The 24,304-nt window shown below is 35.8% G+C and overlaps 1 protein-coding gene across 2 annotated transcripts in view; it reads left to right on the top strand.

The window, feature by feature from the left end:
• Positions 1–1,937: 1,937 nt before the first annotated feature.
• Positions 1,938–24,304, top strand: part of GUF1 (GTP binding elongation factor GUF1) — a 33,862-nt gene continuing 11,495 nt past the window's right edge. The window contains exons 1-13 of one of the 2 annotated variants that reach the window (XM_069105165.1): positions 1,938–2,381; positions 3,543–3,654; positions 3,986–4,134; positions 4,350–4,430; positions 6,212–6,289; positions 7,685–7,768; positions 10,989–11,053; positions 11,239–11,442; positions 12,650–12,789; positions 15,215–15,338; positions 16,661–16,793; positions 18,657–18,800; positions 22,834–22,967. In XM_069105165.1, coding sequence (XP_068961266.1) covers positions 2,199–2,381; positions 3,543–3,654; positions 3,986–4,134; positions 4,350–4,430; positions 6,212–6,289; positions 7,685–7,768; positions 10,989–11,053; positions 11,239–11,442; positions 12,650–12,789; positions 15,215–15,338; positions 16,661–16,793; positions 18,657–18,800; positions 22,834–22,967 — 1,631 coding nt within the window. In that variant the 5' untranslated portion in view covers positions 1,938–2,198. The remainder of the gene's footprint in view (positions 2,382–3,542; positions 3,655–3,985; positions 4,135–4,349; positions 4,431–6,211; positions 6,290–7,684; positions 7,769–10,988; positions 11,054–11,238; positions 11,443–12,649; positions 12,790–15,214; positions 15,339–16,660; positions 16,794–18,656; positions 18,801–22,833; positions 22,968–24,304) is intronic. The other variant, XM_069105166.1, reaches the window with a different exon arrangement.

Raw genomic sequence — 24,304 nt, forward strand, 5'->3', positions numbered from 1 at the left:
CTATAAACACGTCCTTTTTGTGCTCTTTTTAGTGCCACACTTTTCACATTTTTGTGATTTTTTTTTTTTGGTGATTTCATTGTTTAAATGAACCACAAGCAGTCCTGAAATGTTCTTGATCCTTCTTAAGTGCAAGAAGGCTGTGCCTTATAGAGAAAATAGCTGTGTTAGATAAGCTTCATTGTAGGCCACAAGTTCAGTTAATGAAACAACAATATGGTACATCTAGAAAAAGGAAGAGGAAAATCTCTGATTTGTCTATGAGGACCTCAGGAAAGCGCTGAAGTAAATGTTGTGACCATAAGCTTGCAGGAACCTAAGGCTTTATTTCCCCTAGAAACTATGGTTCAGTATTTTCTAATTCATTATTGGAGGAAAATTTGTAGAACATAACTACTGCAAATGTAAGAATCCACTGACTGTTAATTGTCCAGAGATCCTGAGCTAGATGTATCTAATCTTGGAGTTAACCTAGATTTAGTTTTCCAGGAAATCTTGTCTAGTTAACTGGTTTCTGCTCTTGAAGATAACTCAGCTGGGCGATGAATCCTGTCTCTGGTCGGGCTTGCCAGAAAATTTCTACCTCTATGGCACCAGTGCAGAATGAAGTGAAATACAGAATGCCTTATTTAGCAGTCCCACAAATTGTTTTGTGTTCTGATGTGTACATTTTTTTTTAACCTCTTAGGAGAGTATAACAATATTTATTTACCACGCTTGTTTAAATTTCCATTAATGCAAATTAGTGAGATCCTTTTGTGTTAAGTCAAGGACATTAATACCTACCTCATATCTTATTTACGTTGTACATTGCATACCTGGTAATATGGACCGGCACCAGGGAAGTGGTAGTGGTTAGGGAACAGGACTTGTCAATTCATTGGAAATAACTAGATGAGAGAGAGTGAGGAATAGAAGAGAGCACTTAGGTTGTGAAACCAGGTGATTGGGAAGATAGTGGTGCCCTTGACAGGCATAAGGAAGCTAGAAGAGGGTGGAGTAAGTCTTACCTCTGCAGGCACAGAAAGTAACATGTACATACGTGCATTCATATATTTAAGTACTTGTATACCTATCTCATCTTATCTTTCTAAGAAGAGAATTAGGAACAACGGGAGGAAGTTTCAATACTCCGCTTGCACATTTAAGAGTAATGTTAGGATAAGCTTACCAACAATGAGTTATTCAAAAGGGCGTGTAGCTGCCTTAAGCAGTGTGTTCCTCCTCAGTGGAGGTGTTCAGGCAAAGATGGATGACCCCTTGGTTGTGTTTGTTACGCAGAGATTTCTTAGTGAGTGGCTGGGCTTCTGGGGTCCCTCACAGACGTTGTGACTCTGGGTATGCTTTCAGCTTTCACTTTTTACCCCAGTGACCGATGTATCAGCAGAACTTTTTTGTTTGTTTTAAGTGTTTTAAAGCAACCCAGAGGTAAAGGAGAAGGGCTGGGGAAAGTATATTGGATTTAGTCTTTAAGGTTTCACTGATAAATTTGGAAAGAAGCCAGATGGCAAAGAACGGGGGGATTTCTAAGGAAGCCGAGGCTGCGTGTAAAGCTCTCTCTGGGACGAGGACCCCGGGACCCCGTCTGCAAGGAGCAAGGTGGGAGATGACTCATGCACGTGTTTCTGTGCTAGGTGAGGAGCGAGGTTGCGGGGAAAGGAGCGCTCCTCCAGCAAGTCCCAAGTGCCCCAGGGATAGGATGTAATCCAAAAGACATGGCACATTTAGGGAGTTCTGGGAGAAAACAACACTCGGACAGCTTCCCCTAGTCCTCCCCCGGAATGCCAGGATAAGTAAAAGAGTGAAGTGGAAACAGGAGAACAAGAAAACACACAAGTCGCCTGCCAAAAGTCTTCTTCTGAAGGGAGGAGGAGCCGACGTGAGAACGCGATGACGCAAGGACTCTCTCAGAGGACGGAATGTGGCGTGATGGCGTCAGCGCCCTCGCAGAGGGCGGCGTGATGATGTAGCGCGGGGTCACGTCCTCTCCAAGGGGTCGCGGGCACAGGTTTAGGAGCGGGGAAATTGTATTTAAGCCCTTTGGGACGTGCTGTGGGGTTCCCCAGGCCGGGAAGAGGGAAGCTCCAGACCGGGGTCGTCCTTCCGGTTGGAGAACCGGACAGCGACCGTCAGAGTGGATACACGTGGCTCCGCTGCCCGGCCCCTCCTGAGAGCGAAGCGCAAAGGCGGCCGGGGCGATGTTGGCCCTCGTAGGACCCGGACCAAGGCGCCGCTGGTCTTGGGTGGCGCAGGCCGCCCTGGGGGGCCTTCGGCGCCGACTGGCGGCGGCTGGCGGGGCCTCTCTCTTCTCTCCGCGTCCGGAGAAGGACCCCGCCTTCTGGGTGACCCCCTCCAGGCCCTATAGCGCCGCGGACCGGACGGTGACTGCCGCACAGTTTTGGGGGCTGCTGGGTTGGGCCGGGCGGGCGTGAGGCGGAGCGGGGCCTGCGGCTGGAGGCCCAGAGGGACCAAAGGAACCTCGCCTTCTCCCTGGAACTTGTGTTAAACTGCGGGGCGGGCGGCTGTTGTTCCTTCCACGTAGATGGCAAAATCACCTTGTAAAACTACCGAGTATCAGCAGCGCAGCAGCCCGGATCAGGGGATTCAGAGCCGAAAGTGACTTTTTAGGAATTGGCCCAATCTTAGCATTTTTCAGAGGAGGGAATTTAAGGCCGTAGAAGTGCAGTGAATTTGAAATATCAGAGGCAGGATTTGAACCCACCACTAAATCCATATTCCATACACCACGCTGTGATAGGAGAGCAACAGAAATGAAAAAAGAAAGGTTTTCTTATGGATCGCTGTAGTTTTAGCCATAACTTGAAATTAAAGAACAAAATCCTTATGAAAAGCAAATCAAGGTTTTGTGTAAAAATAAGGCCACATATTAAGCATTTAGAAGTTATATTTTAAAATTCAAGTGCAGTAAAGTTGTGCATCTTTCGTGTTTTTGCGTTTGAATATTAACATCAACTTGGATGAAGATAAAAAGTTTAATATCTTTGATATAACTCATTGGTAAAAGCTTAGACTTAAGTGATAGAAAATGTATATTTAAATAGGAGTGATAAGTTAAAAGTAAAGTCTTGAAAATGTGTCGTTCCCAGACCTGCCATTTCTCCGAGTAAGCAGAGGAAAATGATGGAAAAGGGGACTTTTACCTCCATGTTTGTCCTTAATTGTGACACTTATTGGAAAAAATCCTATTATAAATCCTAGTAACTTTTATTGTGAAAAGTGTAATAAAAAAGACTAAAGGCAAAAAAAAAAAAGGATTCTATGAAATTAGTTTTATTAGAATGAAAGTAAGATGGGCGGCTAGTTAGCACAACCAGTCCTGGAGTCTGGCGGACCTCAGTTCAAATCCAGCCTTAGACACAACACAAAAACTAGCCATGTGACCTTGGGCAAGTCGCTTAACCCCAGGTGCCTCCAAAAAAGAATGAAAGTAAGAGTAGTTTGGATTGGTTTAATCTAGAAATGCAGTAAATAAAATAATTTCATTGAAATATTCATGAGTTTCCTATTTTTTACCTTTCTAGGAAAGACTAGATATGTCAGAATTTCCTGTAGAAAATATTAGAAATTTTGGCATCATTGCTCATGTGGATCACGGCAAAAGTACTCTAGCTGACAGGCTTCTGGAACTAACAGGTATGTGAACTCTAATGTGAAATATACATTTGACAGTTAAATAATTTGGCATCAGGCAATTCATAGACAAATTTTTCGTATTTGCTATTTTGCTTTTATGTCTATTTTCAGAATGTTTGAAGGTCGATTTATTCCCTTTTATTATATTAATAATCTTTTAATAATTTTATCTTTATGAAAGACTCCTTTGGTATATTTAATTTATATAGAATTGAACTTAGGTAAAGAGTTTGAATATGTCTTTGCATAACCTAACTCATCTCAAATATGGTTTGTTAAAACCCAGTCTTGCTATCTTCTAATAAAAATTCTCACAAAATTATGTTACTAGGTACAATTGCCAAAACTGACCATAATAAACAAGTACTTGATAAACTACAAGTGGAACGGGAAAGAGGAATCACTGTTAAAGCACAGACTGCATCTCTTTTTTACAATTATGGAGGAAAATTATACCTTTTAAATCTCATTGATACACCTGTAAGTTTAACATGAATCCTGGGTTGTTTATTAATAATATTATCTAAATTAGCCTTAAACTTGCTCTGTAAATCCTGCTTTTTGTTTACTACTGTTCTGTTTAATGTCAACATTTTTTCATGAATAAGTAACAAATAAATCCAGGTTTAATTGAAAGAATTAAGATCAAAGTGTATTTAGCTTATATTCAGTTGTTTTGATGTTTTTCCTCCTAGGGTCATGTTGATTTTAATTATGAAGTGTCTAGATCACTCTCTGCTTGTCAAGGTGTCTTACTTGTGGTGGATGCAAATGAGGTATAAACTTTATTTTGATTTTTTAATAATAGATAATGATTTTTGTTACTTATAAATTTCTGTTGGAGTATCTTTTATAACTTTATATGCTGATGTGTATAGCTGCTATTTCTCTTAAGTTTTAAAAAGTAATGTGAAGGGAGGGGATTTTTAAAAGTGTGATGCCCATTTTTAGTTATAATCTGGGTTATCTCGAGGGTGACTAAACGATCATAAGAGTTTATAATTTGATATTTATTTCTGACATACTTTGGAAACAAACTTTGAGAACTTTAATGACTAGGGCATTAAGAGTCATGGAGTAGAAAGAAAAATGTGATAAATCATTATTTGGGAAAAAGTTAAGTTTTAAAGAAATAGCAAGATTTCCCAGAAGGGTGATTGAGAAGTACTGCCAGGTAGCAGAGTGAGGAGATTGCTAGATTTGGAGATGGGCGATTTGGTTATAAATCCTTTTGATAAAAGTGTAGTCACCTCTCTGAACTTCATTTCCCCATTGATAAAAGGTGGATGATAATATGTTGGGTTGTTGGTGGTTGTGAGGCTTAAATATATAATATATATGGGGCACTGTGCAAAATTTAAAGTGCCCTGTAACTTTTTTTTTTTAATTCTAGTCTACTAAATAGCTAGGGCAACTAGATAGTATAGTGGATAAGAGGATTAGGCCTAGAGTAAGTAAGATCTGAATTCAGACACTTGCTAGCTGTAGGACCCTGGACGAATCACTTAACCTCTATTTGCCTCAGTTCCTTATCTGTAAATTGAGACGTACTGGAGTGGGAAATGGTAAACCAATCCAGTATCGTTTCCATGGGGTCACATACAGTCAGAAAACTGGACACCAGATTTTTTTTTTGCTTTTGAGGGCAGCTAGGTAGCACAGTGGAGAGTATGCTGGACCTGAAATCAGGAAGATTCATCCTTGTGAGTTCAAATCCAGCCTCAGACACTTAACTGGCTGTTGCTTGTGTGACCCTGGGCAAATCACTTAACCCCTGCTTGCCTCAGTTCCTCATCTATAAAGTGAGCTGGAGAAGGAAATGGCACACCACTCCAGTATTTTTGGCAAGAAAACCCGAATAGGGTCATGAAGAGTTGGACACAGCTAATTGACTAAACAACAATTACAACTAAATACGAAGTGTAACAAAACTATCTTCTAGCACAAACCTTGTTAGTTCCTGGAAACCCTTTGTGACAAAATATTAATTCCAATAATGTTTAAGAGTCTGCTTTTTTATAAGGCACAAAGGCACTGGCTCTATCTGTAAGGAACATCAGATCTAATAAACTGCTTATGATACTGTTTTTTTTTAGATACTTTATTCTTCAGCAGACACTGGTATCATCTGGGCTTTTTGGAATTGTAGAATTTTAGAAGAGGAAGAAGACATTTAAGAGATCATCTAGTATAACCCTTGATTGATAGATTAGGAAGCTCGGATCTAGAGAGGTTAAAGGACTATACTGATTTCTCAAAACTAAGAAAGTTCTTGCTATATTGAAATATGATTATTGAGGTTCCTTTGTTTCTGTTTGTGCTGTTAATCTTTATCTGGTTGGTTAACTGCCACTCATCTCCTGAAGTGATTGTTCACTGTCACCTGTTCAGTATTTCTCCCCTTGTCAGTTCTGTCTCAGTTTGAGCCCTCTAAAACCAAAAATGCTGGTAAGTTCATGTTAGTGTTAATTTTTTGAAGGAGCATAAATTAAGTTGATTTGAGTTTTGTTGTGATACTATGCTATATTTGTAAACTTGTCTGCTTTAATATTTTCAGGGTATTCAAGCTCAAACTGTAGCAAATTTCTTTCTTGCCTTTGAAGCACAGCTCTCAATAATTCCTGTCATAAACAAGGTAATTCTAAGAAGTCCTGTGTAATTATGTTTATGTTTTAAAATAACTGACAGGTTTAGTAATTAAATACCCAGTATCATACCTTCTGAGTGTTTTTCTTCTTCCCTCTCCCCAAGGAGTATGGTTTAAATGAAAATAAATTGCCTGTAGTCAGTTGACAAGTATTTATTATGCATTGCCTTCTAGGTGCACGTACTGTATACTAGCCATTTTGTATTTTATAAAAGAAGTGTCCTTGCTATTAAGAATTTTAATTGTCTGATAGGAGTGGTAAGACTAAATGTTTTCATTCAACCTCTAATATATTCCTTGAACTAGGCATTAGAAGGGATATTATTCATGTGCTGATGTCAGAAAATAAAGTGCTAAATGATGTAGTGCTTTTGAACACTTTGTTTTGTTTTAATCCCAAAATTAAGAAATAGGATAATCTCCTTACATTATGACTCTAAAATGTAAAATTGTGTGTGTGTGTGTTTTAATGCTTTAAATTTAAAAATGAGAATGGATTGTAAATTCCATTTTATAGAGTAGGTATAGTTCTAGAACTACTTGCATTTTAGTGATGGAATGTAATAGGTGCTCTGATATTTATTGACGTTTTTGCTGTCCTTAAAAAAAGCTTATAGAGAGAGCACCGGCCCTGGAGTCAGGAGAATCTGAGTTCAAATACAGCCTCAGACACAACACAAAAACCTAGCCATGTGACCTTGGGCAACTCAATTGCCCTCAAAAAAAAAAACATGAAGAGAGATAAGATGTAGTAAATGTGGAGGAAAATGGGATAGGAGTTCATAACAGAAGTCAGAAATTTGAGTAAATCCAGAAAGATTCCATTGAGAAGGTGGATTTTGAACAAGACTTGAAGAAATTTTAGCTTTTTAAAATGCAGTACTTAGGGATGGGAGTGAGAAAATTAAATGCCTCATAATTAAAAAGTAAAATATAATTTTAAAAACTATAGTACTTAATTAATTTTTATTTTATTCTATTTATTTGAAATTTGGTCATTTAGACATTTTATTCCTAGAAGGTTGTTCACTAAGTAGTCCTTTTTAACAAAAGCAGCCTAAGAAGAAAGTGCCCTAATTAGGCTTTTATGCAATCTTCATTGGTGTTAAGGTGATCTATACCTGTGAAATTATTGATCTTTTAAAATGTTTGAAGAGTTAATTGTATTATGTAAATATGTTGCTAGTGCTTAATGTGGACTCAGTAGTAGTTTGTGTTAAAATGTTTTTTTGCATATTCAATAGAATACAATGCACTTTGAAATTTGAGTTTGGATAGAAAGGTAAAACAGTTAATCTCTTTAAAAATCTCCCATCTTTAAAAAACTAACTGTAAGTATGCTTTTATTTTAGTATATTGAGATTTAATATTAATGTTTTATAGATAGATCTGAAGAATGCTGACCCTGAAAGGGTTGAAAAACAAATTGAAAAGATGTTTGATATCCCCAGTGATGAATGTATTAAGGTAAAACATTTATTTTTTTCTTTCATTTGCACTTTTTTACCCACATGATTTTAACTTATCATTGATTTCAGGAAAAATAAGTTATATTTTCATAGATTCAGTGGTATATTCACATTTTTGGAAACAAGTTGAATATTTGATCCATTGTTGACTTTCCATGATATTCTGACCAAATTACTGAGCTGCTATCTGATAATGTGGTACAGTAAAAATAATACTTTGACCTGGTCAGAAGATTTGGGTTCAGATCTTGCTCGTAGTTAATATTTGGCCCCAGGTGCAATCACATAACCTCTCTGAATTTTTTTGCAAGTGTAAAAATAAAGATAATATTTTTACTACATATTTCACAGATTAATTGTGGAGAAAGTGATTTTTTAATGTATTAATATGAATAGTTGTTAAAGAAGGTATTTTTCCAAATATAGGGCATCCACAATTTTATAACTCTTTGAAAAGAAAAGTGTGACAGTATATATGCATACATTTGAAAAACAACAAAAATCATGGCTGTACTCAAGTTTTATTCAAACCAAAGTTCTGTTGGAAAGTACATTCTGGTGGTGGCAAAGAACTGAAAATCCCTGTCAGTTGGGGAATGACTAAACAGATTGTGGTATATGTTTGTGATGGAATATTACTCTGCTGTAAGAAGTGATGAGCTCAATCTTTAGAGAAGCATGGAGCAGGGGTAGGGAACCTGTGACTTCCAGGCTATAGGTTCTCTACCCCTGGGCCAAGGAGCGACCTCCACAAAATAAATGAAGAATGAAATGAGTGGAACCAAGAGAACATTGTATACAATAACAGCAATACTGTTTTAAGAACCCTTTGAGTGACTGAATCATTCTGACTATTATAAATACCCAAATTAGTAAATACCATACTAACTGCAAAGTTCCTATGAAGATGCTGTTTACATACATGTACACATACATATATATGTGTATGTGTAGGTAGATATTTATACATACCTACCTATATACACATTGGTGTCTATTGGATAGCCATCTCAAAGTCTTGGGGAGGGAGGGGAATAAAGTTACATAACTGTTGTATATTTGAAAGAAATAGCAAATTGTATATAATGGACCTGAAATTTCAGGTGCAAGCCTTGGTTTTTTTGTCCCAGTTTGTTATGGAAATGTTTGTTTTGTTTCTTAATTTCAGAGTAGAATAAATTTTTAAAAGAAAACAAATTTAAATGATAATTTAGTTGTATATTTGAAAGGAATAGCAATCTGTGCATAGTATATTTGCAGTTTCATGTATAAGTTGTCTCTTTTATTGTGCTGTGTTAGAGAAATGCTTGTTCCATGAATTAAAAATAAAATTTAAAAAGAGAAAAGAAAAAAGATAAACCTAAAAAATAAATTACATTCTGTGTTCATATCCATTCCATATTTTCTAGTGATTTAGTCAGGATTATTTGACTTGTATCTAAAAACCTTGTAATGATTGAATTGAATACTTAACTTAAAAGTATCTGTGGTTTTGATGTGGAAACTCATATTAGTGTACATCAGCAGTCCATAACTGATCTTGTGCAACTTTTGTCTATGTCCTATAAATTTTCTTCAGGGAGTCCTGAATTCAGGGTTTAATCTGTATCTTCTGATGTTGTTTGGGTACTAAAGCAACCTTTGATCTATACCTCCATTAACATTTGCTCTTGCTAGTTGACTAGCATACTTCCTTTTCCAGTTATATATTTCTTATGTGTTTTACACGTTTTTGTTTCCATAATTCATAGTTGTAGTGTACTACATTTTCCTTTGCATTTTGAGTGACTTGGAGTTTTGATTGGTCAGCACTTCTGAAATTAATTATTTTCAGAATGATAGTATCACAGGAAGAATATTTGGTATTAAAATATGGGGTTTTCTTTCTGGGAGAAACTTGTGGTATATTGTGCTAGTCAGTTTCCTTAAATGTAATTTGGCACAATCTTACTCCAGTTCTAGCCCTGCTTCAGCATCTATTTGTTTAAAAAAAATTCTATGTACAGATGAACTTCCCATCAAATGACTTATCATAGCATAGAAAATTTGCATTCTTCATCCATTTTTTTTCCCTGTGGATTAAGTTGAACTTTTAAGTAATTTTAGATCTCATTTAGAAAGCTCAACAAGGCAGTATTCAGAAGGCTTAATTGAATTAGTGCATTGTCATCTGCAAATGATACTTGGAAAACCTTTCTATATGTAATGAAGCTTTTTAAAAAAAAATTCTGTTGTATCTATTATCCGTAACAAAGATAGACATCTGTAGCACAGGCATGGATCTGTGTGTATGCCTCCCTTTATAATGATCATTACAATCATCAAATTTTTGCTATTACCTCTATCAGTGTATCTTTTACAGTCATACCTTGGCATATGAGACACTTTATTGGAGGTGAGGCTTTAAGGATGCAGTTTGTTTTTACTAAATGTTTTTGTAGTCAGCAAGCATGGTAGATTCTTAAATTCTCCTTACCTTAAGGACCTAGAAATTATATAGTAACATTTGTGAAAGATTTTCTTCTTATGTTTTGCATCAAAAATGGCTTAGATATGAGAATAAATTATTCATACAAAGATTTGGGTTGGTGGTTATTGTTATACTCTCCATTATTTAAAAAAATAATATTTTTTACACACATACACGCATATATATACATATATATGTGTGTGCGTATATATATATATATATATATATATATACACACAAACATACATACATATTAATCTGACCCTCTTTGAGGGATCTTTACAGTGGATTGACTTGAAGCCCTCACACTTTCATTCACTTTAGCACAGGCTTCTGCCATGCATACCTGGTCTGATTCAGCTTTTTTTTCCAATATTTCTTTAATGTCATTTCTTCCTAGATATGTAGCACATTATAGTCTTTAATATTAGAGTCCAAATGTGGTAGTTCTACTGTCATTGATGGGATAATATTGCATTGTAGAAATCTTTATTAGTTCTTCACATTTTTCTTTTGTAATCCAAATTTTATAATTCCATGTTCTTAGGATGCACTAACCCCATAATATTTCCGATTACATATTTTATATAGATTTTTTTTCCAAAGAAAGAGCTGATACTACTTGTAAACGTCATAGTATTTTACAAATAAACTGTATATGCTGTCAGATATTAAGAATTCAGTAATAACAGCCATGCAGTCACAGATATTTTGTCTTATCTAAGATTTTTTTTATCCTTTTCTTTAGATTTCTGCTAAACTAGGAACAAACATAGAAAGCGTACTTGGGGCTGTCATTGGAAGGATAGCTCCGTGAGTATTTGTTTTGCCATCTCTGAAAGAACGCGACAGATCCAGGGCTCACGCGTCTCGGTAGCGGGATTTCCGTATGCTGGTGAAAGCATAAGCCCAGTGCTTTTTGTCTTTAGCATGTTTTTTATTATATGCCTATACATGTGTATAGTAGAATTTTTATTTTTATTTTCCATGTTTCATAGACCAAGAGTGAGTCGAAAAAATCCACTGAAGGCTTTAGTATTTGATTCTACCTTTGACCAGTATAGAGGAGTGATAGCTAATATAGCGCTGTTTGATGGAGTTGTTTCCAAAGGAGATAAGATTGTATCTGCTCATACACAAAAGACTTATGAAGTTAATGAAGTTGGAATTTTGAGCCCAGATGAACAGCTAACTCAGAAACTGTAAGTAACCGGTGCTACAAATAGTTTTGATAACTTTTTATCTGTAAAAATAACTGAATCTTCAGTATAAAACCTTGTATTGCTTAGCCCTGTGTTGATTATTTTTGTGATAGAGCATTTAAAATTTTTTTTAAAAATTAAGCTGGAATGTTTGGAGAAATTCTTAGTTTAAAGAAAGCTTAATGTAGTGCCATTGAGTTGCAGTCAAAAGACTGAGGCTCTGGTAGGATTTTATATTTTCCAAAATATTTGATCTTTTAAAAAATCCTCATTAAATGAAAAATGTTGGAATTGGATTGGATGGATGATCTCTCTATAGCTAGTAATTTCCCAGAAAACATTATTTTAACTGTATTTATGGAAATGTCTCCAATTATTTCAGTGTTATTCCTTATTGCAAAATTGTAAGTGCAAGAATTTTTCATGATTTAGGATCTTTACAGTATTCTTTATTAGATTTAAGCCCAGGATATATCTAGGAAATTTTTTCTTCCTTTTTTTTTTTTTGACCAGATCTGTGACATTCTGTTTTGTCTGTTTGTTTCTCTCTCCCATAAGTCATGTATATGAAAGAAAAAATGGGGCTAGTTGTGATTTTTTTTTTTTACTGTACTTAATGGGCAACATTATTAATTCCCAGTGGAGAGAAGCAGAATAGTGTGATGGATAAAGTACTCATATGCTGGGCTTAGAGGCAGGAACACCTGGGTTCCAGTCTTGACTCTGACACAGAATAGTAACTTGGAAAAAACTACTTAGCCCTTCATGCCTCAGTTAATGCCTTAGAAGTTATTTAATAAATCATAGTGGGTTTTCTTTCTGCCTTTATCAGGGTTTTGTTATTTTTATATTCTGGATGGGGAGAGGTCATTGTCACAAGTCCTCTTCACAATTATTTTCAGTATCTTAGATTTTTTTTACCTATCTGTTTCATTTGGAAAGAGGAAACAGTGGGCTTATTAGAAGGTATGAAAATTGGTCTTAAGAGGATTTTGCCCAGTTGGAGACTTCTGCATATAGAACTACTTCAGACCATGAGAATCAAGCCAATGATTCTTTACAAAAAGAAAAGTTTTGGGTTTGAAATAAGATGGTTTTCCTGTGATAGATGAGCTAATGCTTATAAATGTAAAGAATTGAGCTGCAAAAAGGGTATACTTGAAACAATCACTCAATATTATTTCCACATAATACTAATTTTATTTAGATATGCAGGACAGGTGGGCTATCTGATTGCTGGGATGAAAGATGTCACTGAAGCTCAAATAGGAGATACATTATATTTACATAAACAACCAGTGGAACCCTTGCCTGGGTTTAAGTCAGCGAAACCAATGGTTTTTGCAGGTGAGGAGTTCACAAGTTCAAAAAATTAGAGCAGAATTTTTTTATTCTCAATATATACTCAGCAGCAAAAATAATTATGACAGCTTCTATAACTGCACTATCCAGTTATGCTATATGAACTATTCATTTTAAGTTAATAGCATTATTTGAACAGATTTTTATTCTACCTAATGAAATGGCTTAAGATTTAAGTAGTTTTTAAAGAGATTAAATCCACAGTGGTTTTTAAACTTTTATCATCAAAGAATGTTACCTAAATTATCCCAATAAATATAATCTGAAATGCTAAAGTCTCTACTAATTTTAATTCAACTCTTGTTCTATGGAAATGAATCCCTTATGATAGTATTTTAATCTCACTCTTCCCCAGGTAATAAAAGTTAATTTGGTCTAGGTCTGTGATTTCATTGGTATAGGGAACTCTTAGTATGGAAGCCCTTTTACCAATGTAAGTAACTGCTCTGTATCTTCAGAATATTGTTGTCTGGGGCATTGATAAGTGTAGCGGCAAGCACCCCAGCATCCCCAGGGTGGCTGCCAACACAGGTTCTTAGATCAGCTTTGCTAAAGGAAAGCAACTCAAAATGGGTTAACAAGCTTACTTTAATCAATCAAACCTATATCGTTTACCTAGTTCAGGGGGAAAAGATCAGCACCCCGAACTTCAGAGTATACAGAGGTTACAAGCACAAGTTATAAGAACATGCAACATACAGGCTTCCAAACTGTCCAACCATTACATACATCCATATCTAATCCCAGTTACCAGAGAGGGAAGCATCAACATCTGGGTTTTCAAAGGGGGGGAGGGGGGCTTTCAACATCGGCTGCCCAGAGAATCATCTGGTCAAATCACACAACACTTCTCAAAGTGAGCCCCAAAGCAAAGCCTCCCATCAGGGCTTATATAGCCTTCTCCTGGCTCAGAGAATGTAACAACCTTCTTGACCCACTGCCCAATCACAAAGTATCTCCTGAGAAAACAAGCCTCCCACCACAGGCTGCAGGTACACTTAAGCCTAGGGGCAGGGAAGATCTTAAAAATTTACATTTCCATTGCAGTAAGTTAACTGACTTAACTGGTCACTCAAAAGATAGGCATCTTAGAACTTTGGTCTTTAAACAAAGTCTTCCTGACTTCAAGGACTAGTTGGAGTCAGAATGCCTCAAAATAATTTGATTTAAATAATGCTTGCTATAATAGAAACAAACAAGCAGAATATCTTGCCATTAGAATAAGGCAATAATATGTCCTCATTGCTTTTTTTATTTTGCTCATAAAGAGAAGCACAGGCATAAGATAATGCAAAATGTAGTGTGTGTACATCTGTGTCTTCAGAAAAAAAAATTCACATAAGATCTGAACTTGTGCTTTGTTCTGGTAATTCTCTTTGAATAAAAGATTTAATGGAAGTGACTTGTAAAGAACTGATTTAGTCAAAGCTGGGCAACTTTACAGTTCTACACTGTTTCCTTTTCTAAAAATGACATGTTGGGAATAGGCTTTCTTATTTTTTTATTTTTCAGACTAACAAAACACCTGAGTGGTATTTCTGGAGTGGGGTTTGGGGGCTTTAAAGGCTTCCCTGTTAAGGTATGAGCCAGGGGTGGGGAACCTACGGCCTTGGAGGCCATTTGGACTTTTAGGTCCTTAGCTGTGTCCTTTTAACTGAGTCCAAGATTTTACAGAACAAATCCTTTTGTTAAGGGGATTTGTTCTGTGCACTTTGTATTCAGTCAAAGGGCTGTACCTAAGGACCTAGAAGGCCACATGTGACCTCAAGGTCACAGGTTCCCCACTCCTGGAAGCTATGTGTCAGGTAAGGTTAAGGGGATCCTGATCTATAAATAAAATGGGTATTTCAGGATAGTGTCAGTAAATTGGAGCAGCTAACTATTTTCATTTTGGGCAGTCTTTTTGGTAGGATCAAGAGTCAACTGTTATTAGTTTTCACTATTCTTTATAAATATAATGCACATTGTACTTGACAGTTTACAAAAAGCTTTCTCACAACTGTTTTTAGAGACTGATACAAATTCATTTGTTGTAGAATATCTTCTTTGTATTCTTTATAATCTTTGATAATTACACATAGTGGTTTATTTTTATAAGAATTAATTCCCACGTTTTATTTCCTCAGCATTTGTAAAAATATTTTAATTGGTAGGTGGTGAATGCTATTTGATAGTTGATCAGCAGGATACTAGTGACTAAAATTAGAAAGACATGCTAGTGTAACTTTATTTACATATTTTCAGGCAATGATTGAATAATATTTGTGTCTACTGAAGTAAGAGAAAAAAAGGTTGTGACGAAAGATTCTTAGGATTAATGTATATAGCTTTATGTCTTAATGCTAAGGGATAAAACCTGGTAGCATGACCTGATATGGTAAATGAAGTATATTATCAAATATTTTCACAGGGATGTATCCGATAGACCAATCTGAATATAATAATTTGAAGAGTGCTATAGAAAAACTGACACTAAATGATTCCAGTGTAACAGTACATCGGGATAGTAGCCTTGCCTTGGGTGCTGGTTGGAGGTGAGATTTATTATCCATTTATTTTTAGTCTGAATTTTAATCAGTTAAGCATTATTAATCATTGACTGCATGCTTTGAACTATATGAAGGAAGCACTAGGAATACAAAGTCAAAAGATGATTTCCTGCCCTTAAGGAACTTATGTTCTATAACAGGAGATCATATGTTGGTTGTTGTCTTTTGCTCTCAAAGAGGACCAAACAACATCACCATGCTAAAGTCAAGTTTCGTTGTGTCTGACTGTGGCTGATCAGACCAATATGACCTCATAATACTCTACCACAGGTTGGACACAAATGGTATGTTTGAACATTTTGGGTGGAATCTCCAAATTTGCACATCCTGCATTTCCTTTGAGGTGCTTCAACTCTGCTTTGCTCATAGAGCACAGCACCTTCTCTTATGTGAGCTCACCATGCTGAGCGGTCCTGTGCCAGTGACTCCCATGTCACACAATCAGTTCCAAAGTTCTTGAGAGAAACCTTGAGGATGTCCTTACATCACTAATTCTGACCACTATGTGAACACTTGCCCTCTGGGAGCTCTCCATAAAACAATCTGTTTGGCAAGCATATGTTTTTCATCGAACAGTGCAATAATAAATACAAGGTAATTTTGTGGGAAGGTACTAATAGCTATGGGGACGTGTCAGAAACAGTCTCCTAAAGGAGGTATGTTCCAGTCTGACATTTTGAAAGAAGTTTGGGATTCTTAGACAGTGCTGTGGAAAGTGTACATTTCTCTCACATACGTGGTTGACAAACTGTAGAGGTATGGAACTGGGAGCTGGAATATTCTGTGTGAGAAAAAGCCAGAAGGCCGCTTGGGCTGTGCTAAAGAATAGGTAAAAAGGAAGGTGATTTGTGAAAAGTTGGGTTCAAACCAGGATGTAAAATTCTTTAAGTGCCAAATTCAGGGCTTTATATTTGATTCTACATCATAGGGAGACATTAGAGTCTATTGAGTCTGGGAAGGGACAACATAACACATTTACTTTAGGAATACCTCTGACAGCTATGTGGATGGTGGATTAGAGAGGGAAGAGTTTGGAAGCAGAGAGATTAATTAGAAATCTATTAGAATAGTCCAGGGAGGGTGAAAAGGATCTGGAACTAAAGTGGTATCCATATGCATGGAGGTAAGGGAATAGATGAAAGATGTTGTAGAGAAAACAGTTATGAGGTTTGGCAACTAATTGGATATGTGGGATAAATTGTATATATTGATTACTTTAAAAAAAAAGTTTTAAAAAATATCATTCAAAACAAGCATTAAGGCATATATAATTGGAGTGACATAATTTTATTTTGATATTTTTCCAGATTGGGATTTCTTGGCCTTCTACATATGGAGGTTTTTAATCAACGGTTGGAACAAGAATATAATGCCTCTGTTATTTTGACTGCACCTACTGTTCCTTATAAAGCTGTTCTTTCATCAGCAAAGTTAATAAAGGTACATAAAATTTATAATCTTGAAACTAATTAGTACTTCTGTGTCTAGTATAGTTCTATATTTTGCAATGTAATAGTTGGAGATATAAAATCAGTCTTGAATAGTAACTTATGAAGAGCATATTAGCTTTGTCTTCCTTTTCAGTAAAATACAGAATAGGAACAATTACTTTACAGAACTCTATCACACTACTACTTTTAATTATGGAAGAGCAAAATTTGAAGAATAATTCCTAACAGTTTAATACAGGCTTTATCCTAACTTTTAAAATAATTCCATTCATTCCATAAAAGTATTCTTCATTGAAATTTTTCACTGGGAAAAATGTAGATTTGCCTAGAAAAATAGTATTCTAAGTGGAACCAGTAATTGAAGATAAAAATTAATAATTTTTTTGCCAACATTTACTGTTGTGAAAAATGGAAAACACGGTAAAGAACAATAATTTTCAGAGTCAACATTATAGGTAGTAAGTTCCTTCTGAATTACAGTCTTTTTCTGTTGCGCAAATTTTACCTTGTAGTCTATAAATATTGGAAAACTCTATATTTGTCTTGAATTCTAGCAGTGACTGGATGATTGGCCTCCAAATCAGGAAGACCTGGGTTCAGTGATAAATACTAAATATATTACCATGGTTGACTCAAGTTCTCAAGAGGCCAGGCCTCTTGCTCAAATCATAACACAGGCAGATTATTTGTTTCCATTGGTGAAGGATGTTTCCAAAGCAGTAGTTTATTCATCATCAAGCACTTACTGTCTATTTATGGGCCAGTTGCTTGGGATACAAATACAGAAGAGTGATATAAGTTACAACCTCAAGGAGCTTATATACCACAGAGGGGTAACTGCATATTCACAAAAGAGTAAATACAGGTAAATAAAAGATGCTTTTGGATATGAAGTGCTTAACTAGAGATATCATGAGAAGCTTCTTGCCAGTGGTATTATTTGACCTTATCACTGAAGGAAGCTAGGGTTCAAGAGGTAAAAAGTGGAAGAATGTTCCAGGGATCGGGACAGCCTATACAAAGAAATAGAGATAGGAGATGTAATATGTACAAGGAGTAGTAAGTAGCCCAATTTGATGGAGATTTAGAGTATATAAGGATATTGTATTATGAAAAAAAGTAATTAATCTGAAAAAAGGTTCAATACAGATTGTGAAAGGGTTTTATGTGTCAATGTAGTTTATATTTTGTCTTAGACCTACCTACAGGTAGTAACTGAAGTTCATAGATTTTAAAATACACTAATTCACCACGTTAAATTTATACATCTGGACTGAGGGGGAAAATACATATGCCTTGCTGTTAACGTTAAAATAGGTTGAAAATCATTTGCATGACTATTTTAAGGGGCAAATTAAATTTGTATCATAATCTTTGCTTTTCATTTTTTATATATAGAAGGCTTGAATAGTTTGTGGTACTTTTAAAATATTTGTGTGGGGACACGTGTGTGTGTGTGTGTATGTGTGTGTTATGTAGGTATCATCAGTAATGAATTATCAACTTAAGTGGTCATAAATTTGGGACTTAGTGTTGAGAAATAAGCAAAGCAGACAGTTGATACTCCAGGAATAATAAGATCATAGCTTTATAAGTGGAAGAGACCTCACCAATACTCTAGACCAACCTCGACCTTTGACAGGTGAGAAAACTGGCCTACAGGGGTTAAGTGATTGGCTTGAGGTCACACAGATAATAAATAAATTGCAGACCAGGATTCAAGTCTAACATTCATTTTATTCCAAGTTATTTCTCATTCTAATGAAGAATGCAAAATTTTGAGAAATAAACTCAGATTATGAGACTACTTTGGAAGTACTTTTTAACAGTTATTGATTTTTTCCATTTTCAGGAATATAGAGAAAAGGAAATAACAATCATCAATCCTGCCCAGTTTCCTGATAAGTCAAAAGTAACAGAATATTTGGAGCCAGTTGTTTTGGGTACCATTATAACACCGGATGAATACACTGGAAAAATAATGACACTTTGCCTGGTATACACATAATATAATTAAATGATTAACTTGTTATTACTTCACCTAATTTCTTGCCTCACTCCAGAATAGCATTGTACCATATTAAATTAAATATGAAGTATGTTCGTATTTTTAAAAGAAAGCTCATTCAAAATACAGTTTACTCATAAATTTAGTGATTGAAAACTTTGAAAGCAAATGTGACATAAAATATCAGAAACCTTGGGTTTTTTGTTTTGTTTTGTTTTTGCTTTTTGGAACGGGGAGGCAAGACCGTTGGGGTTAAGTAACTTGCCCAAGGTCACATGGCTAGTAAGTGTTAAATGTCTGAGACCAGATTTGAACTCAGGTCCTCCTGAATCCAGGGCCAGTGCTCTATTCACTGTGCCACCTAGCCGCCCCCAGAAACCTTGTTCTAATAGAATTACTGTTAATGTTCAAGTGGTGTGATATGATGGAGAAAGCACTGGACTTGGGAAGACCTGGGTTTGAATCCCACTTATTTGACATGTGTGATCCTGGGCAACTCATTTAACTTTTTTGAGTCCAAGCTCCCTCATCTATAAAATGAGATTTATATTTAAGATATAATACTCTATTTCATAGAGTTGTGGGGTTCAACCGATTTTATATATGTAAAGTTCTTTGTAAAACTTAAAATGCTAGTAAATACTAGTAGTTACAGTAATTGCATGTATTTTTTGTGTTTAAACTTTAGTGATAGGATTTTAGTAAAGTCATTCTTCTAGGGATGACAGTGAATGGGGAGACTTAAAGCCTATAGTATTGAGTAGAGCAAGTAACCTGACTGTGATCATTTTGGAGGTATGAGTGATATGTTGTCTTCATTCTGCAGATGATCTGAAGGCTGATGTTACCCCTCACACTAGAACCAGAAACTTAATGAGAGGTACACAGGCATATAAGAATTAGAAAAAAAATGACAATAAAACTTGTGACTTCTGTAAGAAGTTGAAATGAGGAAAATAGATTATGGAAACGGAAGTGCAAGGTATTAATGCCACATGGAATATGAGGAGATTAAACCCAGATATTAGCTTTAGTAAAGATGAATTTCATTGAAGAGTAGAGACCAAAAAAGGTTAAGGTAAGATTAAAATAAAAATGACAATTCTCACCAAGACATAAGAAGATAGAAACTTATACTAAATTGTTTATGTTTTCTCTTCCCTCCTCCCCTTCCGCCCCACCCTTCCCACCCCCAGTTTCCTAATAAGATTCCTCTTGAAAAATTGCAACCTTAATATTGGTATATTGAGATAAGAGTGCTGAGCTAGGTGCCATGGTGTATAAAAGTACTGGTCTTGAGGGTCAGGAAGACCTACATTTGAATCCTATAAGAAACTTAAAACTCATGACCATGGGCAAGTAAATTAACTTCTCTATGCCTCAATTTCCACATATGTAAAACGAGAGGATTGGACTTAGTGGCCTATATGTCCCCTTCAAGCTCTAAATATGTAGTCTTGGGGACACCCAGGTGGCGCAGTGAATATAGCACCAGCCCTGGAGTCAGGAGGACCTGAGGTCAGATCTGGCCTCAGACACTTAACACTTACTAGTTATGTGACCTTGGGCAAGTCTCTTAACCCCAATTGCCCTGCCTTCCCCCCCTCCAAAAAGATAAAAAATAAATATGTAATCTTAGGACTTTGGAATCAAGAACACTTGGATTTAAAAATCTTGCCCTCATGCTTTTACTAGTGCTGTTACTGAGCAAATCACTTAGCCTATTTGAGCTGTGTCTGAATCTGAAATGTAGATGAGCATGGCACCTCACCTCCCTGAGTTCTTAAGTGTAAAGGACTTTATCCTTCTGAGCACTATGTAAATAATTATCATTATTCTTAAATATATTTTTATTTCATTAAATATTTCCCAGTTATATTTTTAAAAAAATTTTAACATTCATCTTTTAAAAAAATTTAGTTCCAAATTTTCTCCCTCACCCATCCCTTGAGAAGGCAAGTAATACATCAGTCATATATGTGAAATTATGCAAAACATTTCTGTGCAAAGGAAAACAAAATAACAAAAAAAAAAATGAAGTGAAAAAAGTGTATACTTTGATCTGCCCTTTGAGTTCACCAGTTCTCTCGAGGTGGAATTGCCTTAGATCATTATATTGATCAGTAGTTAAGTCTTTTATAGTTGGATCATCATTACAAAATTGTTGTTACTGTGTGTGACATTCTAGTTTTGCTCAGTTCACTTTGTATCAGTTCATAAAGATTTCCCAGGTTTTTCTGAAACTAGTCATGCTTGTCATTTCTTATAACAGAATTATTCCATCATAGTCATATATCACAACTTATTGAGTCATTCCTCAGTCAATGGATATCTGCTTAATTTCCAATTCTTTGCCACCATAAAAAGAATTGCTTTTGTACAATAGGTCATCTTCCCTTTTCTTTGGGACACAGACCTAGTTGTGGTATTACTGGGTCACTGGGTATGCACAGTTATGTAGTCCTTTGGGCAAAGTTCCAAATTGTTCTCTAGAATGATTGGACCAGTTTACAACTCCAACAATAGTGTGTTGGTGTCCCTATTTTCCCCCATCCCCTCTAGCATGTCCCTTTCCTTTTCTGACATCTTAGCCAGTCTTTTTTTTTGGGGGGGCGGGGAAGGGGGAGAAATGCAACAACTTTATTTAAAGAAAAGTGCAGTGAAATTACTCAAAAGCTTGAAAGAAACTTGAGGGAATTTAGACACCTCCCCTCAAGCACAGGACCAAGTGCAGTGTAAATTCTTTCTGGATGTTGTAGTCAAAGAGGGTGTGCCCAGCTGCTTTCCTGCAAAGATCAACATCAACCTCTGCTGGTCTGGGGGGATGCCTTCTTTGTCCTGGATCTTTGCCTTGACATTCTCAGTGGTGTCACTGCGCTCCACTTCAAGGGTGATGGTGTTGCCAGTCAAGGTCTTCACAAAGATCTGTATTGTCAAGCAGTGGCGACAGCAACACACACATACTGAACAACAGAGTCAACTCCTGTCCTAGGTGGATCTCGCCAGTCTTTCTTAACAGAATCATGAGGGTGATTTAGCTACATTTAGGACAGGCTAGAGGGAATTCAGGCCCTTGTGCTTCCAAATTAATATTTGGCTATTTTTGAAGTTATTAATATGCTAATAGAATCAGATTTTTTTTTAAGCCACTGTTTTTTTAATGAATGTGGAGACATTGGTACCAAAAAGGCTAAAACATAAGTATTGACAATAGCAGAATAACAGGGAAAACACATTTAACATTTCAGATATAGCAGTGCCCTACTCTGTCCCCATCCAAAGAAAGCATATCATTTGGGGGTAGGGGGTATGAAAAAAACAGCGTGCACCAAATTCTTAGTGTAGTTTTAAGTTTTAATAGTATAAATAACTAGTAATAGTATAAATAACTTTAGGCTTTACTAATTTAAAAGGGCACTAAGATTTTTGCATCATCCTCTACAGCCTTCCCATTCTCTTCTAGTAGAAAAAGTATTGCATTTGAAAGCAGCTCTGGGGTTTGGCATTTACTACCAGTGTGAACTTGGCAAGTCACTTTATATGTTACCTCTTAAAGCTGAGGTACTACTTAGTACTGGACCCCTTAGGAACTTAGGTGTTGTACCTCCCTCCTTCTCCACTGAGAGTATTTCTACCCTCCACCTAGGAATATGATAACAGGCTTATGTCAGAGATATGGGATCAGTAACAGACCAATGGGGCTAGGCTAGGCTCCCAGTGTGCTGCGATGGACCCTTCCTGTCTGCCTGCCAGGCTGTCTTCAGCGGGAGGTTTGTTTCTCTCTGTGACTTTGTGGGTTCTGTAGCCCTAAAGTTTGTTTAGAGGCATTTTTTATAGGTATTTGAGGTGGTTATGGAGGGGGCATATGGAGTTTCCCTGCTTCTACACTGCCATCTTGGCTCCACCCCCCGATTTTTTTTTTTAACTAGAATTTTTAAGGGAATTTTAAGATTTACATTTTTTTTTTCAGTAATCAGTATCTGAGTGGCTTGTGACTATACTATATTTTATTTTTTTTTAGACTCGAAGGGCAGTTCAAAAAGATATGGTGTTTATTGATCAGAATCGAGTTATGCTTAAATACCTCTTCCCTTTGAATGAGATTGTGGTGGATTTTTACGATTCCTTGAAATCTCTTTCTTCTGGATATGCTAGGTAAGTATTTGAAATAAATTGAGACATTTTCTTTTAGGAGCATAATAACTTTTTTATTTATCCAAAGTGTTTTTTTTTTATCAGGAAGTCATAGTTTTCTGAAACAGATGAGAATCTAAATTTTGATTTAAAAAATGCTAAAATCAGTGTCAGGAGTTTATGCACCATGATCATGGGAAGATGTCAGGTCTTCAGTTAGAACCTATTTCTACCAGATGGCTTGACTTATCTGGCTTCTTAGTCAACAGCGTATAAGAAGCATCAAATTAGGATGGAGTAGTGCTAGAGGCGGTATACAGATAATAGGAAGTCCTAGTACTGATAGCAGAAAAAACAGAAAAGCCAAAAGTAGACTGCTTTCTTTATTTATTATAGGAGCAAGCAGTCCCATATAGCTTAGTGATTCAGTACATTATAATATAATGATCTTATATCAAAGAAAAGGTTATATTCATTGCACACTTAGCAATGAGAGGAATGTATTATGCTTTTTAGAAAATTCTCCATTTAAAAAGCTAAAATTTCCCTCAAAAACTGATGGATAAATATAATTAGTAAAAAATGAACTTATATTAAATATTTCATTTCCCATTAATTCCTAGGAAATAAGATTATTGTCTTTTGGGTAATTATTTTTATAAACATAAATTTTATAAATAGTATTTTTATTAAATCTCTCCTGATTGTTTTGCCTTTTTTTCCTTAACTTGATTCTAGGCTTAATTGTAAAATGTATTTTTGTAATGTAGCTAAAAATAAAATAATTAAACTTTGAAAATTAAGATTTAGAAATATACAAGCAGTTCCTGGCCTAAAAACATCTAAAAAGCCCCGGGATCAGCATGATATAATAAAAAGTACAGGATTTATAAAGATGCAGTATGAGTCCTATCTTAAAAGAATTTAAAAGTCGTGTTACCTTAGAGAAATCACTTAAACCCTTAGAAACTCAGTTTCAGAAAATAGGGATAAACACTTTCACTATTTAGATATAATATGCTATTATTTAATAGTTGTAGATATGAACAACCAGCCAGCCCTTTGCCTAAAATTTAGAATATTAGTTTTGTGGGTAGCAAGTGGAGTCTGTGAAGAGGCAAAGATTTTTCTTGTTGCTGGGTGCCAGCCCATAAAATTTCTAGTGGAGATTTTTGCTGTATTCTCCACTGGGCAAAACAAATTAATCAGCCCAGCTAAAGAGTACATAGCAAGGCATCTTAAATTATGATTCATGAAGCATAGTTTAGTGGAAAATATACAAAATTATACAGATTTATGAAATAGTCCATGTCCTCAAGGAGCTTATATTTTATCAGGGAGACAACATGTACATGTAT

This window comes from Petaurus breviceps, unplaced genomic scaffold, assembly GCF_028583685.1.
Source record: "Petaurus breviceps papuanus isolate PSGF00001 unplaced genomic scaffold, PetGlider_PUasm1.0 76, whole genome shotgun sequence".
NCBI classification, from domain to species: Eukaryota; Metazoa; Chordata; class Mammalia; order Diprotodontia; family Petauridae; genus Petaurus; species Petaurus breviceps.